This window comes from Hyperolius riggenbachi, chromosome 7, assembly GCF_040937935.1.
Source record: "Hyperolius riggenbachi isolate aHypRig1 chromosome 7, aHypRig1.pri, whole genome shotgun sequence".
NCBI lineage: Eukaryota > Metazoa > Chordata > Amphibia > Anura > Hyperoliidae > Hyperolius > Hyperolius riggenbachi.
This window is the reverse complement of record NC_090652.1, coordinates 20,695,699-20,710,349: the sequence shown is the minus strand read 5'-3', so window position 1 is coordinate 20,710,349 and position 14,651 is coordinate 20,695,699. Positions and strand designations below refer to the sequence as shown.

Genomic DNA, 14,651 nt, shown 5'->3' with positions numbered 1-14,651 from the left:
ACCAACTGTAGCAGGTTTGAGGCATCTGCTATTACCAGTATAAAAATGGCAGCAATTTAAATATTCCCCTTGAAAATCAACAGGTGAATTTTGATTGGCTATTATAGGCTCCACCCACTTCCCTGAATATTAATCTCGGTCACCCAGTGACCATCTGGGCAAAGTTTGGGAACCCTGCCATTAACAGTGTAAGAAGGCCCGCAGTCTACATTTTCCCAGTGAAATTTGGTTTTTGCTCCGCCTACTTTTTGTAACCTGGACATACAGTCACTCAATGACCAAGTTTGTGAGCTTTGGGGTCCTTGGCATCAATAATTTGTATTTTCCCAAGAAATGAAACTGTTTGTGGCTCTGTCCCCTTTTCTAAATTTGAACCCCAATGACTAACTGTACCAGGTTTGAGGCTTGTGCCATTAACAGTGCAATGAATGGTAGCATTTTTAATATTCCCCTTGAAAATCAACAGGTGATTTTGATTGGCTTTTTTTTGGCTCCACCCACTTTTCTGAATATTAATCCCAGTCACCCAGTAACCAGCTGTGCAAAGTTTGAGAACCCTGCCATTAACAGCGAAGAAGGGCTGCAGTTTACAATTTCCCAGAAAAATCTGTTTTTGACTCCACCCACTTTTTGTAACCTTGACACACAGTCACTACTCAATGACCAATTTTGTGAGCTTTTGGGTTCCTGGCATCAAAATTGTGTGAATGGAGCAGTTTATCCAAAAAAAGCAAATCTGATTGGCTGTTTGTGGCTCCACCCCTTTAGTGAATTTGAACCCCAGTCACTTGATGACTGACTGTAGCAGGTTTGAGGCCTCTGCCATTAACAGTGTAAGAATGACAGCAGTTTCAATATTCCCCTTGAAAATCAATAGGTGAATTTTGATTGGCTCTTGTAGGCTCCACCTACTTTTCCGAATATTAATCCTAGTCCCCCAGTGACCAACTGTGTCAAGTTTGAGAACCCTGCCATTAACAGTGTAAGAATCGCTGCAATTTATATTTTCCCATGTAAAAAGTTAGTTGTTTTTGGCTCTGCCCACTATTTCTAACCTTGACATACAGTCACTTAATGACCAAGTTTATGAGCTGTGGGGTCTTTGGCATCAATAAGTTGCATTTTACCATTGAAATTAAACAAATCTGATTGGCTGTTTTTGCTCACTCCCTTTTCAGAATTTAAACCCCAGTCTCCCAGTGACTGACTGTACCAGATTTGAGGCCTCTGCCATTAAGAGTGTATGAATAGGAGCAATGTAAATATTCCCCTTGAAAATCAAAAGGTTAATTTTGATTGGCTGCTGTAGGCTCCACCCACTTTCCTGAATATTAGTCCCAGTTACCCAGTGGCCAACTGTGTCAAGTTTGAGAACCCTGCCAATAACAGAATGGCTGAAATCAATCTAAAAAATTAGATTGGCTGTTTGTGGCTCCACCCACTTTAGTGAATTCGGACCCCAGTCACCCAATAACTGACTGTATCAGGTTTGAGAACTCTGCCATTAACAGTGTAAGAATGGTAGCAATGTAAATGTTCCCCCTTGAAAATCAATAGGTCAATTTTGATTGGCTGTTTTTAGGCTCCACCCACATTTCTGAATATTAATCCCAGTCACCCAGTGGCCAATTGTGTCAAGTTTGGGAACCCTGCCATGAAAAAAATTATGTTGTTGGCGCCGCACACTTTTTCTAACCTTGACATACAGTCACTCAATGATCAAGTTTATCAGCTTTGGGGTCCTTGGTATCAATACTTTGTATATTCCCATTGAAAAATAAACAAATCTGATTGGCTGTTTGTGGCTCCGCCCCCTTTCTGAATTTGAACCCTAATCACCCAGTGACCAACTGTACCAGGTTTGAGGCATCTGCTATTAACAGTATAAGAATGGTAGCAGCTTAAATATTCCCTTTGAAAACCGAAAGGTGAATTTTTATTGGCTGTTGTAGGCTCCACCTACCTTCCAAATTCTTAATCTCATTCACCCAGTGACCAACTGTGCAAAGTTTGAGAACCCTGCCATTAACGGTGTAAGAATGGCTACAGTTTATATTTTCCTAGTAAAATTTCTTTTTGGCTCCACCCACTTTTTGTTACCTTGACACACAGTCACCCAGTGACCAAGTTTGTGAGCTTTCAGGTTCCTGGCATCAAAAATGTGTGAATGGAAGCAGTTTATCCACCAAGGAAATCTGATTGGCTGTATGTGGCCCCGCCCCTTTTGTGAATTTTGACACCAGTCACCCAATGACTGACTGTAGCAAGTTTGAAGCCTCTGCCATTAACAGTTGTAAGAATGGCAGCAGTTTAAATATTCCCCTTGAAAATCAATAGGTGAATTTTGATTGGCTGTTGTAGGCTCCACCCACTTTCTTGAATCTTAATCGCATTCACCCAGTGACCAACTGTGTCAAGTTTGAGAACCCTGCGATTAACAGTGTAAGAATGGCTGCAGTTTACATTTTCCCATTTAAAATGAATGGCTGAAATTTGATTGGCTGTTTTATGCTCCGCCCACTTTTCCTGGCTTTGTAACCTCGATCACCAAGTGACCAACTGTGCCAAGTGTGGGGACTCTGGCTTGTTCACTGTGAGAATGGCAGCCTTTTCCATTTTTTCCATTGACTTGAATGGGTGAAATCTGATTGGCTGTTTGTAGCTCCGCCCACGTGTGTAGGGGGGTTGCGAGACCCCAGAACATATCATCCCAGGTAGTCAGGGATCTGCATACCAAGTTTCGTTCAAATCAGTCAAGCCGTTTTCGCGTGATCGCGGCACACACACACACACACACACACACACACACACACACACACACACACACACACACACACACACACACACACACACACACACACACACACACGATTTTATATATATAACACACACACACACACACACACACACACACACACGATTTTATATATATAACACACACACACACACACACATACACACACACACACACGATTTTATATATATAACACACACACACACACACACACGATTTTATATATATAACACACACACACACACACACACGCACACACACACACACGATTTTATATATAACACACACACACACACACACACACACACACACACACACACACACACACACACACACACACACACACACGATTTTATATATATAACACACACACACACACACACACACACACACACACACACGATTTTATATATATAACACACACACACACACACACACACACACACACACGATTTTATATATATAACACACACACACACACACACACACACACACACGATTTTATATATATAACACACACACACACACACACACACACACACACACACACACACACACACACACACACACACACACACACACACACACGATTTTATATATATAACACACACACACACACACACGATTTTATATATATAACACACACACACACACGATTTTATATATATATAGATTTATATAGCGATGTACAGAGTATATTGTCTTGTCACTAGCTGTCCCTCAGAGGGGCTTTAAATCTAATCCCTCCCATAGTTGTATGTCTATGTCTATGTATGTATCGTGTAATGAATGTATCATAGTCTAGGGCTAATTTAGGAGAAAGTCAATTAACTTATCTATGTTTTTGGGATGTGGGAGGAAACCTGGAGGAAACCCACACAGACACGGGGAGAACCTACAAACTCCTTGCAAATGTTGACCTGGCTGGGATAGTGTATGGGTATATGGGATAGTATGTGGTGTATTTTGCATTCAAAATTGCATATTTCCACTAGTATATGGTGTATTTTGCATACAAATTCACATATGCAAATTAAATGTTATTTGAAATACACATGCGCCTATATGTGCATTTTTAATGCAAATTTTTGTATCCAATTTTAAAACTCCATAGCAACATTACATTACTGTGACAACATGGGAAACAAGAAAAAGCATGTTAGATGGGAAAACAGATGGGAAAATTTGCATGTGGGACCACTGACTGATTAATCGAGGCAGTACGTGTTACAGAAATCTGCAGCATGCAATCCATATTTTTTCTGTAGTGGAAACGCATTTGGAAAATGGAAACAACTCCATTAAACTGCATAGGTTTCAGTGTAAAAGGCAGAAGTTTAGGGCTATCATTGGATAGAACAATAGGAATTCTACCTAGCAACAAGGAGAACTCTCATTGGTCCACCATTCATCTTTTTTAAAGTCCAATGATAGTCCTGTGTTTCTGCCAGGGCTCTGGGCTATATACTATGCTGGTAATGTGGTGGGAGTTTGGCTATAGTATAGCCGAGCTCAGTGCTATGCAGAGGATCCAAAAGGGGTGGTGCTCAAGTAAAAAAAAAAGAAAAAAAAGAACCCCCCATCAGCAGTAATTAGACTCTCCCTGCCCCCCCCAGCAGCAATGGATAGGCTCTCCCTGCAACCCCCCCCCCCCCATCCCCCGCTGCAATAGGTAGACTCTACCTGCTCCAACCTCCCCCACCTCCACACATCAGCAAACGGTGACCTGTCCCTACCCCTCCCAAGCAACAATAGGTGGCCCCTCTCTGCTTTTTCCCCACCCCAGACAGAGCAGTGATGCATGGACCTTGCCTCCTAGCACCAGGATTGCCCCATCCCTCACAAGATGGAGGACACAGCCTGGACTCCGGAGAGTGTGGTGTAGTCACTTGTCACTGCTATCTGCGCTCTCCCTCCTCACTTCTCCAGTCCAGCAGTGTGTGTGTGAACAGAGCGCCTCTACTCCACACTCTCTGTCAGCCACACCTATTCTGATGGCAAGCTTCCAGATTCTATTTCACACTTCGGAGTTCAGATTACTTCTCTGAACTCCCACTCTCCATCGGCTGTGATAGCTCCCCAGTGAGTGGAGGAGGAAGTCTTGGAGGAAAGGGGTCTGTATTTCGCCAGCAAGCCCCCTGTGCATGTGCTTGACTGAGCATCGAGAATTCAGGATATTTGCAGAGGCAGCAGTGGGGGTAAGTAACTGTACATCCAGGGTTAGGCTTTAACCACTTATTGAAATGAAAACAGTATATGTACGACCCACAGGAGGATTGTACCCGTTCCAGGGGCGTAGATACACATCTCCCACCGCATGTTCTTGTCACGCCCGTTAGTACACACAGTTCTCATTCACCAATCTAAGTGCGTGTGATCGATGATCACCGGCATAAATGAGATGCCGGTGATAATTGATTAAAGTGAAAGTAAAACAAACACCGGTTACTTCCTGTAATGCATATTTGTAGTAAACATTGCACAATAGGAATAAAGTGTGTGGGGGGACATCTAGTGGCCAAATAGTAAAATTACTTAGGGCCTCAACTTTTTTAATATGCATGTCATGCGGGTATATTGCTGTTATTTTTGCAAATAAGGACTTGTAACTAGTGACGGGGAAAAAAATCTGAAAAAATACACTTTAATTTCCAAGTCAAATCTTGTCGCCATACATTGCAATAGGGACATAATTTTGAACTGTGTAATAACCAGGACAAATGGACAAATAAATTATGTGGATTTTAATTACAGTAGCATGTATTATTTTAAAACTACATTGGCTACATTTTATTATTCCCATTAAAATGCTTTTAGAATACAAGCATTCTTAGCAAAGAAAGACAAATTGGTGGTGAAAAAAAACAAGATATAGATCCTTCTGTTGTGATAAGTAATGATAAAGGTATTGGTGAATGAAAGGGAGGAGCGAGGGATGAAAGGTAAAAATTGCTCTGATTAAGTTAGCCAGACCCCACTTCAGATGAAGGTTAGTGTAAATTAGGTAAGGGGAAGGTTAGTGCTAAGGGTAGGTGGGGGGAGATTATAGTGAGTTAGGTCAGATTAGGTGATGAAAGAAAATCAGTAACATTAGGGATTTCTGGTGCCCAAATTCTCATGTGCCGTTATTCTATGTACGTGACTAAGTCTATAAAACAGCAAGGTATGGCTGGTAAATGTCTTGTATGTTGCAGATCTGCCCTGGAAGCCACAAGTCGGGGAGATCACCATTCCCACAATGCATTATGGTAATCCAGCCACTCTGACCTGTGATATCTCCGGTTACCTCTTCCCGGATCACCTCACCGTGACGTGGCTCAAGAAGGAGCCTGGAAAGGATCCCATCCTAATATCGTCTGATGGCGCTTACCAGAAGTCTCATGGGAAGCCAAAGGAGAAAGATAAGACATTCTCCTGTCGATCATCTCTGACCTTCACTCCATCAGTCAGCAAAGACCAGGGGTCAGAGTTCATCTGTAGAGTGGATCATCCAAGCCTGAAGCGACCCATAGAGAGGAGCACAGGACCTATAAATGTAGGCTATCAACAATAATAATGTGTCCACTTTACTCATGGAAATGACAATACATAAATCCTGATTCTGAATAATATTTTTTGTCAACATAAAATTAACAATCTAAAGTATTAGTACTTATTGATCAGGGCCTCATTGTAACACTTCAACATTTTGTGGAGTGGAATGAGCAATGTTAAAGGGAACCCGAGGTGATAGTGATCTAGAGGCTGCCATACTTATTTCCTTGTAAACAATGCCAGTTGATCTTCTGGCATAAGTAGTGTCTGAGTCAAAACCCTGGAACAAGCATATTGCTAATCCAGTGAAACCTGAGTTAGCTGAGTCAGAGCACCTGATCTGCTGCATGCCTGTTTAGGGTCTATGTCTAAAACGGTTAGAGACACAGGAGAAATCTCACCTTCAATTATTACTTAGTTTTAGGGTTGCCAGGTGTCCGGTTTTACACCGGACAGTCCGGTTTTTGTGCGCTGTGTCCGGTTCAAAAAGGCATGCTAAACCGGACAATTAAGTTGTCCGGTTTAGAGCCCCCCCGCAGCGCAGGAGGAGAACAGCGCAGCAGAGAGAGAGCTGGGAGCAGCGGTGGAGAAGGGGGGCAATCCGCCCGCAGCCACCCGCCAGCCTGCACATCATATTGGTGGAGACAGCGGGGGAGAGAGAGCACCCTAAGGTGAGGGAAGAAGGGGGGGGGAGATTGCCCCCCTTCTCCACCGCTGCTCCCAGCTCTCTCTCTGCTGCACTGTTCTCCTCCTGCGGGAGGGGGGGGGGGGCACCTGGCTACCTGTTCTGGGCACATATAGCCCCTGGCTACCTATTCCGGGCACATATACCCCCTGGCTACCTATTCTGGGCACATATAGCCCCTGGCTACCTATTCTGGGCACATATACCCCCTGGCTACCTATTCTGGGCACATATAGCCCCTGGCTACCTATTCCGGGCACATATACCCCCTGGCTACCTATTCTGGGCACATATAGCCCCTGGCTACCTATTCTGGGCACATATACCCCCTGGCTACCTATTCCAGGCACATATAGCCCCTGGCTACCTATTCCGGGCACATATACCCCCTGGCTACCTATTCTGGGCACATATAGCCCCTGGCTACCTATTCTGGGCACATATACCCCCTGGCTACCTATTCCGGGCACATATAGCCCCTGGCTACCTATTCCGGGCACATATAGCCCCTGGCTACCTATTCTGGGCACATATAGCCCCTGGCTACCTATTCTGGGCACATATAGCCCCTGGCTACCTATTCTGGGCACATATAGCTCCTGGCTACCTATTCTGGGCACATATGCCCCCTGGCTACCTATTCTGGGCACATATATCCCCTGGCTACATATACTGGGACATATATACCCCTGCCTACGTATACTGGGACATTTACACCCCTGCCTACATATACTGGGACATATATACCCCCTGGCTACATATACTGGGCACATATATCCCTGGCTACATATACTGGGAACACTGGCTGTTTGTCATTATGTGCATTTAGTGGTGAAAAGCTGTCTCTTTTGTGCATTTACTGGTGAAAAGCTGTGTCTTATTATGTGCATTTACTGGTGAAAAGCTGTCTCTTGTGCATTTACTGGGGAAAAGCTGTCTCTTATTATGTGCATTTACGGGCGAAAAGGTGTCTCTTATAATGTGCATTTACTGGTGAAAAGCTGTCTCTTATGTGCAGTTACTGGTGAAAAACTGTCTCTTATGTGCACTGGACCAGTACTACTGGTGAGGACAGTTAGTGACATGGCTATGTACTCTGTAATGTGCTGCAGAAGATGTCAGTGCGATATAAATACTATAAATTTTTTAAAAAAAAGCCCATTGCTTAGCCCCACTCTACATAAAAGTGTGCTTCTGACTCTGCCCCTAACTCCACCCCTAACTCCACCCCCTGTCCGGTTTTCTCCATCAGCCGACCTGGCAACCCTACTTAGTTTCCACATCCTTCAGAGGTTGTTTATTAAAGAAAAGTTCAAGTTATAGTTTCCCAGCGTGAAGGAGATCTGTGCGCCGCTACTCCGTTCTAGTGATGTCACCAGAGCAGCGGCGCAGAGATCTGCTTTGCACCAGGAATAGGAAGTGTTCTGCCGCCGCCCTATGCCATCCACTTAGATCTGGAGGGGGGAGCCCCAGGTGAGGGAAGGGGGGGAGATGGCCCCCCTCCCCTCCACTGTGCCCGCTGCTCCCCCTCACTGTGCTGAGTAGGGGGGGACTAAAAAAAAAAAAGACACCTCACGGCTGGGCCCCCTTAGGCACATGTCCTACCAAGCCCCCCCAAGCTACGCCCCTGGTACAGATCTGTGTAAATATGTGTATTTTGCTACTGGAAAATGTGTTTAATACATTATTTATTCCCATCCTTTAAATCGATATACAGTATTTCTTATTTTCAAATGTTAATATGAAGGAAAATGAACCAGGATAGAAAGGACCAGTGTGGTTTGAATTATAAAACAACATATTTTTCTTATGAAATCTTTATGGTATGCGTGACTAGGGGGCTTGGCGGGGGCGTCATTAGGGTTGTGTCAGGGGTGCGGTTTAAGTGTCCCTCTTGGTTATCTCAAAAAGTTGGGAAGTATGTGGTTAGTGTTAGGCACCAGGTGAGTTCTTAGGGTTAGGCATAGGTAGAGAGATGGTTCAGTGTGAGAGTAGGCAGGGGTGTAGTTTGCAGGTGTGCTGCAGCCAGCCAATCACCAGGCGGCTTCAGTCCCAACATGGTGATTGGCTGGCTGCAGGACATCTGCAAACTAACCAAGAAGTGGAGGAGACACGATTGCCGGAACCAGGTAATGTATAATAATGCTTGATGCCATTAATGACTTCTTGTAACTAACACTATTTAACATTTTAGAATGGCCTAAAAAATTAAATAACGTTAGTAACAGGATGTCATTATCGGCATCACTCTGCGCCATTTTTGTTTGTGGTGCTATTTTTCGTTCCAAGGGTTTTTATTAAGTATATGAAAAAATACACAAATAACATAAACAAAATAACCCCACACATGGGGCATTGCAAATGATAACATCAGTAATAATTCCATAAAACATTGTGGACATTACATATAAATTCACAGTTCACAAGTATATGAACATGACCACACATCTATTATATCTGAATTGGGAAAGGAAATTTGGGGAGGAGAGACCAGGAAAGAGGGAGGAAAGAGAAGGGGGGGCTGGATAAGGGAATTTGACAGGGTAAAGGAAGATCCATGGGTGGAATAACCACATCATGCCGATGGATCAATCCTAAGGGAATGGCAAGGGTAACCAAGGAAAGAGGGGCAAGGGAAATGAACGGTGAGAATATGCTTAAATTCCTACTGTACCACTATTTTACGCTCCTATACGGAGAGGAGACCACACCTAACCCAGAACACCAGACTTCATCCACTACATATATAAAGCTTTCTATGTCAGGGGAGTTAAAATGTATGGAGTGTATATCTTAGGCCTTGATTGTCCTGATATAGGATCCATGGGTCCCATATTTTAAAGAAATTTTCAAGCCTATCAGAAAGGCTTGAAGACCTTAGCTCTGATATGTTCTGAGAGCATTGTGTTATTTAAGTCTCTAAACATATCGTTTACGGACAGAAGGGGTTGTTTCCAGTGAGAAGCAAGATGTCTTTTGGCTTGTGCCATCACGAATTGGATAAGTTTATGAGTCGGATGTATGACTGACTCAGGCCTATTCCCAAGTAACGCTACAGATGGGTCCATAGGGAGCTGCCTACCCAGCATTAGAGACAGCCTGTTCCAAATTGCCTTCCAGTATTGTTGTGCAATTGGGCATCCCCACCAGATGTGCCATAAGTCACCTTTTTGCTGACAATTTCTAAAGCAGAGATCAGATACATCAGGATAAAATGTACTCAATCTAGCAGGTGTATAGTATGTTCTGTGGAACAATCTCAAAGAAGTTTCTATTGTGTGGTGCTATTTTTAAATGTAACTATGGGAAGGTGTGAGAAAACACACTGGGAAGGTGTGAGAAGAGTTCATTACACACTGAGGAGGGAGGAATTGCAGATCTGCAGTGTTCCGGTCATGCATTGGGAGGAGGTGGGCTGGGTCATGTGATCTGCCTTGTGCTGGGAGGCAACACCCACTGTGCAGGTAAGAAAGAGCTATTGGCTGTTGCCAGACAAGAGCTTACAATATATATTCATTGCAGACAAGTACAGACAAGCAATGCAGAAAACATTCTTCATTGCTTAACAGTGCAAATTTACTGTAAAAAAAAGTGGGACTTCAAAATGTTAAGGTGGCACCAGAAAACTAACATTACCAATCACCAGATGCCAATAATCCAACAATTTGCATGTCACATGAACCGTTTCTTGATTAAAATGTTATCAGTGTAAACTGAAAAAATAAATAAATCCTGTCAAAATGCATAATTTGGCCTTGTTCAGAAAGCAGACTGATCCTACAAAGCACATATGCTGTAAAATATAGTTTTCCTTTTTTAGTAAATTTCTTTAATTTTTGTTGTAAATACCATCCTCACAGGATGGGTAATGGAGCTAAGTGAAGCTCCTGCAGATTCAGTCATGGAGTTGTAGTTCATTCCAAGTTTACATATTTTCCTGTTTATCTAAATCTACAAATAACACACTAAGAAATGGAGAATATATGAAATATGTCTGGTAAATAACTTGTATCTTGCAGATATGGAGACCAAAAGTTGGGGAGATCGTCGTTCCCAAGATGGATGATGGTAAACCGGCCACACTGATCTGTTATATCTCTGACTACTTCCAGAAAGATCCCACTGTGACCTGGATCAGGAAAGATCCTGGGAAGGATTCCACTCCCTACAGAATAGTTCCTAGTGACTCTTACCGTGTGTCTCTCACTGCCAAGCAGGAGAAAAATAAGCTGTACTCCTGCCAATCATGCCTGACTTTCACTCCATCATTCAGTAGAGACCAGGGAGCCGAGTTCAGATGTGTTGTGCAATATTCCAACCTGGAGGAAGTCATAGAGAAGAGCACAGGTCCTATAGACATTACACCAAACTCTACTAGTGGGACAGTCAACACATCAACATCTCAGTAAACTCTAACTTTTACACAAAAGTATACTGAAAGTACAGAGCTGCTGTAGAATGACCGAATAAACTCATTGCCCAAATGTGTGCAAGGGAGTTGGCAATGTTAAAAAAACAACACCCAGATAATCCTAGAGCCACTGTTATTGGTCATCTGAGGTTCCCTCGTCTTGTATCCATTCAAGTTGGTGCAGTCTTACATATACATTTCTACTGGTAGCTGGACAATTTTTACTTCAAGTTACATACAATCTAAGTTGACATTTTGGACAAGAAAGACTTACCTACATCCTCTTTAGCATAAACAATTAACTGCTTAAGTGATTTTTTTGTATTATCATTTTTAGCGAAGTATTAATGTAACCAATTTATAATTTGGTAAAGTTCAGGAAATATCATCTCCTTGTTTGTTAACAACATAGTTCACAGGCCTAGGGGAGGTGACCTGCCAGTGTCTTGGAACCATAGACAACCACTTTAAGCCTTCGTCACAGATCAGGTGTAGTGTTGGGCGAACAGTGTTCGCCACTGTTCGGGTTCTGCAGAACATCACCCTGTTCGGGTGATGTTCGAGTTCGGCCGAACACCTGACGGTGCTCGGCCAAACCGTTCGGCCGAACACCTGACGGTGCTCGGCCAAACCGTTCGGCCGCATGGCCGAACTAAGAGCGCATGGCCGAACGTTCCCCGAACGTTCGGCTAGCGCTGTGATTGGCCGAACGGGTCACGTGGTTCGGACCCGAACGCGCTCTGATTGACCGAACGGTCACGTGGTTCGGGTAAATAAATACCCGAACCACGTCATATCTCCGCCATTTGTCTGTGGGTTTAGCTTTGGGTAGGCAGGCAGGGTAGTTCACGCTCCAGCCACGCTAGCCAGGGTCCCCTCCCCCCAGTCATGGTCCCCCCCCCCCCCCCAGTCATTGTGTGTCGCTGCTGGGAACAGTAGTACACCGCTCGCTCAGCCAGACTATATATAGCATTGTTTACTGCCACTGCACCTCGCTCAGCCACGCTATATATAGCATTGTGTTTTCTGACACTCTGTGTACACGGCTTAGCCTGACTATATAGCATTGTGTGTACTGCCACTGCACTGTGCACCTCGCTCAGCCACGCTATATATAGCATTGTGTTTTCTGACACTCTGTGTACACGGCTTAGCCTGACTATATAGCATTGTGTGTACTGCCACTGTGCAGCTCGCTCAGCCACGCTATATATAGCATTGTGTTTACTGACACTCTGTGTACACCGCTCAGCCAGACTATATACCATTGTTTACTGACACTCTGTGTACACGGCTCAGCCAGACTATATACCATTGTTTACTGACACTCTGTGTACACGGCTCAGCCAGACTATATATCATTGTTTACTGACACTCTGTGTACACCGCTCAGCCAGACTATATACCATTGTTTACTGACACTCTGTGTACACCGCTCAGCCTGACTATATAGCATTGTGTGTACTGCCACTGTGCACCTCGCTCAGCCACGCTATATATAGCATTGTGTTTACTGACACTCTGTGTACACCGCTCAGCCAGACTATATACCATTGTTTACTGACACTCTGTGTACACGGCTCAGCCAGACTATATATCATTGTTTACTGACACTCTGTGTACACCGCTCAGCCAGACTATATACCATTGTTTACTGACACTCTGTGTACACCGCTCAGCCAGACTATATACCATTGTTTACTGACACTCTGTGTACACGGCTCAGCCAGACTATATATCATTGTTTACTGACACTCTGTGTACACCGCTCAGCCAGACTATATACCATTGTTTACTGACACTCTGTGTACACCGCTCAGCCATACTATATACCATTGTTTACTGACACTCTGTGTACACGGCTCAGCCAGACTATATATCATTGTTTACTGACACTCTGTGTACACCGCTCAGCCAGACTATATACCATTGTTTACTGCCACTCTGATTCTGCTGGGAACAGTAGTGCACCGCTCGCTCAGCCAGACTATATAGCATTGTGTTTACTGCCACTCTGTGTACACCGCTCAGCCACACTATATAGCATTGCGTACTCTGCCAGTCAGTGTGTATATTGCTGGGATCAGTAATACTCCACTCACCGTCAACCACTATATGAGCTCAACATGAGTTCCCCAGAGACCTCCGCTGTGAGCAGCACTCCCAACAACAGCAACAGCCAACGCCCCACGCAAGCTATAACATCCACCCCAGCAGCCAGTGGTCAGCAGCAGCCCTCCCCGGAGGAGAACGTTGTGTCCATCGGTCCGTCGCCAGAGCGATTAATGAGGGCTGCCATTGAGGAGATGATGGGGCCTGATGTGGAGGAGGAGGTCTGGCTCAGGCCAGCAGCATCCCAAGTTAATGTTGAGGACGATGAGGGGTCTGTGTCTGGGGATGTTGGGGTGGCAGAGGTGGTGGGTGGGTCAGACTCAGGAGAAGAGTTGTATGATGAGGATGATGATCGGGACCATCTGTATGTGCCTCAGAGTCCGACCCCGGAAAACATGTTGTATCGTGTGTTTAGGTACTAAAATCTGCGTTCCCAGTAGTGTTGGGCGAACAGTGTTTGCCACTGTTCTGGTTCTGCAGAACATCACCCCATTCGGGGTGACTATATAGCAGACTATATAGCATTGTGTTTAATGCCACTCTGTGTACACGGCTCAGCCACACTATATAGCATTGCGTTTACTGCCACTCTGTGTCTGCTGGGAACAGTAGTACACCGCTCACCCGCCACTGTATAGCATTGTGCTCTGTGTCGCTGCTGGCAATAGTGGTACACCGCTTACCCACCACTGTATAGCATTTCTGTACTGCCACTGTACTGCTGCCAGTCAGCGTGTACTTTAAGGATAAGTGAAATGAGGGAGAAATCGGTGAAAGAGGGAGGGGCAAGGGAAGAGGTGTTTCCCCTGACGGTTCACGTACAGGCCACAGGGGAGCACCCAAGAAAACCCACTCAATACCGCCCATGTTGTCCAGGACAACCACTCTCACAGATCCAAAAGAACAGGACCAGATAATTACTTGGATGACCTCTCAAGCGTCCAGCAGTGGGTTAAGCAGCACCAGCACATCACGCACGAGGTCCGAGTCCTCAGCCAGTTACAAGGAGCCAGTGGGCACAAAGCTGACACAACCGGCAGCGACACCACGCACACAACTGCCAGATAACCAGACGACGTTGGAGTGAGCTGCGCAGAGGTTGTTCTGGGGAGCTC

General features: G+C 44.6%; 1 protein-coding gene across 2 annotated transcripts in view; it reads left to right on the top strand.

Annotated features, from left to right (window-relative positions):
* Positions 1 to 11,709, top strand: part of LOC137525408 (uncharacterized) — an 84,373-nt gene extending 72,664 nt beyond the window's left edge. For both annotated transcript variants that reach the window (XM_068246484.1, XM_068246485.1), the window contains exons 9-10: positions 5,989 to 6,329; positions 11,033 to 11,709. In XM_068246484.1, the coding sequence (XP_068102585.1) occupies positions 5,989 to 6,329; positions 11,033 to 11,422 (731 nt within the window). In that variant the 3' untranslated portion in view covers positions 11,423 to 11,709. The remainder of the gene's footprint in view (positions 1 to 5,988; positions 6,330 to 11,032) is intronic.
* The last annotated feature ends 2,942 nt before the right edge of the window (positions 11,710 to 14,651 follow it).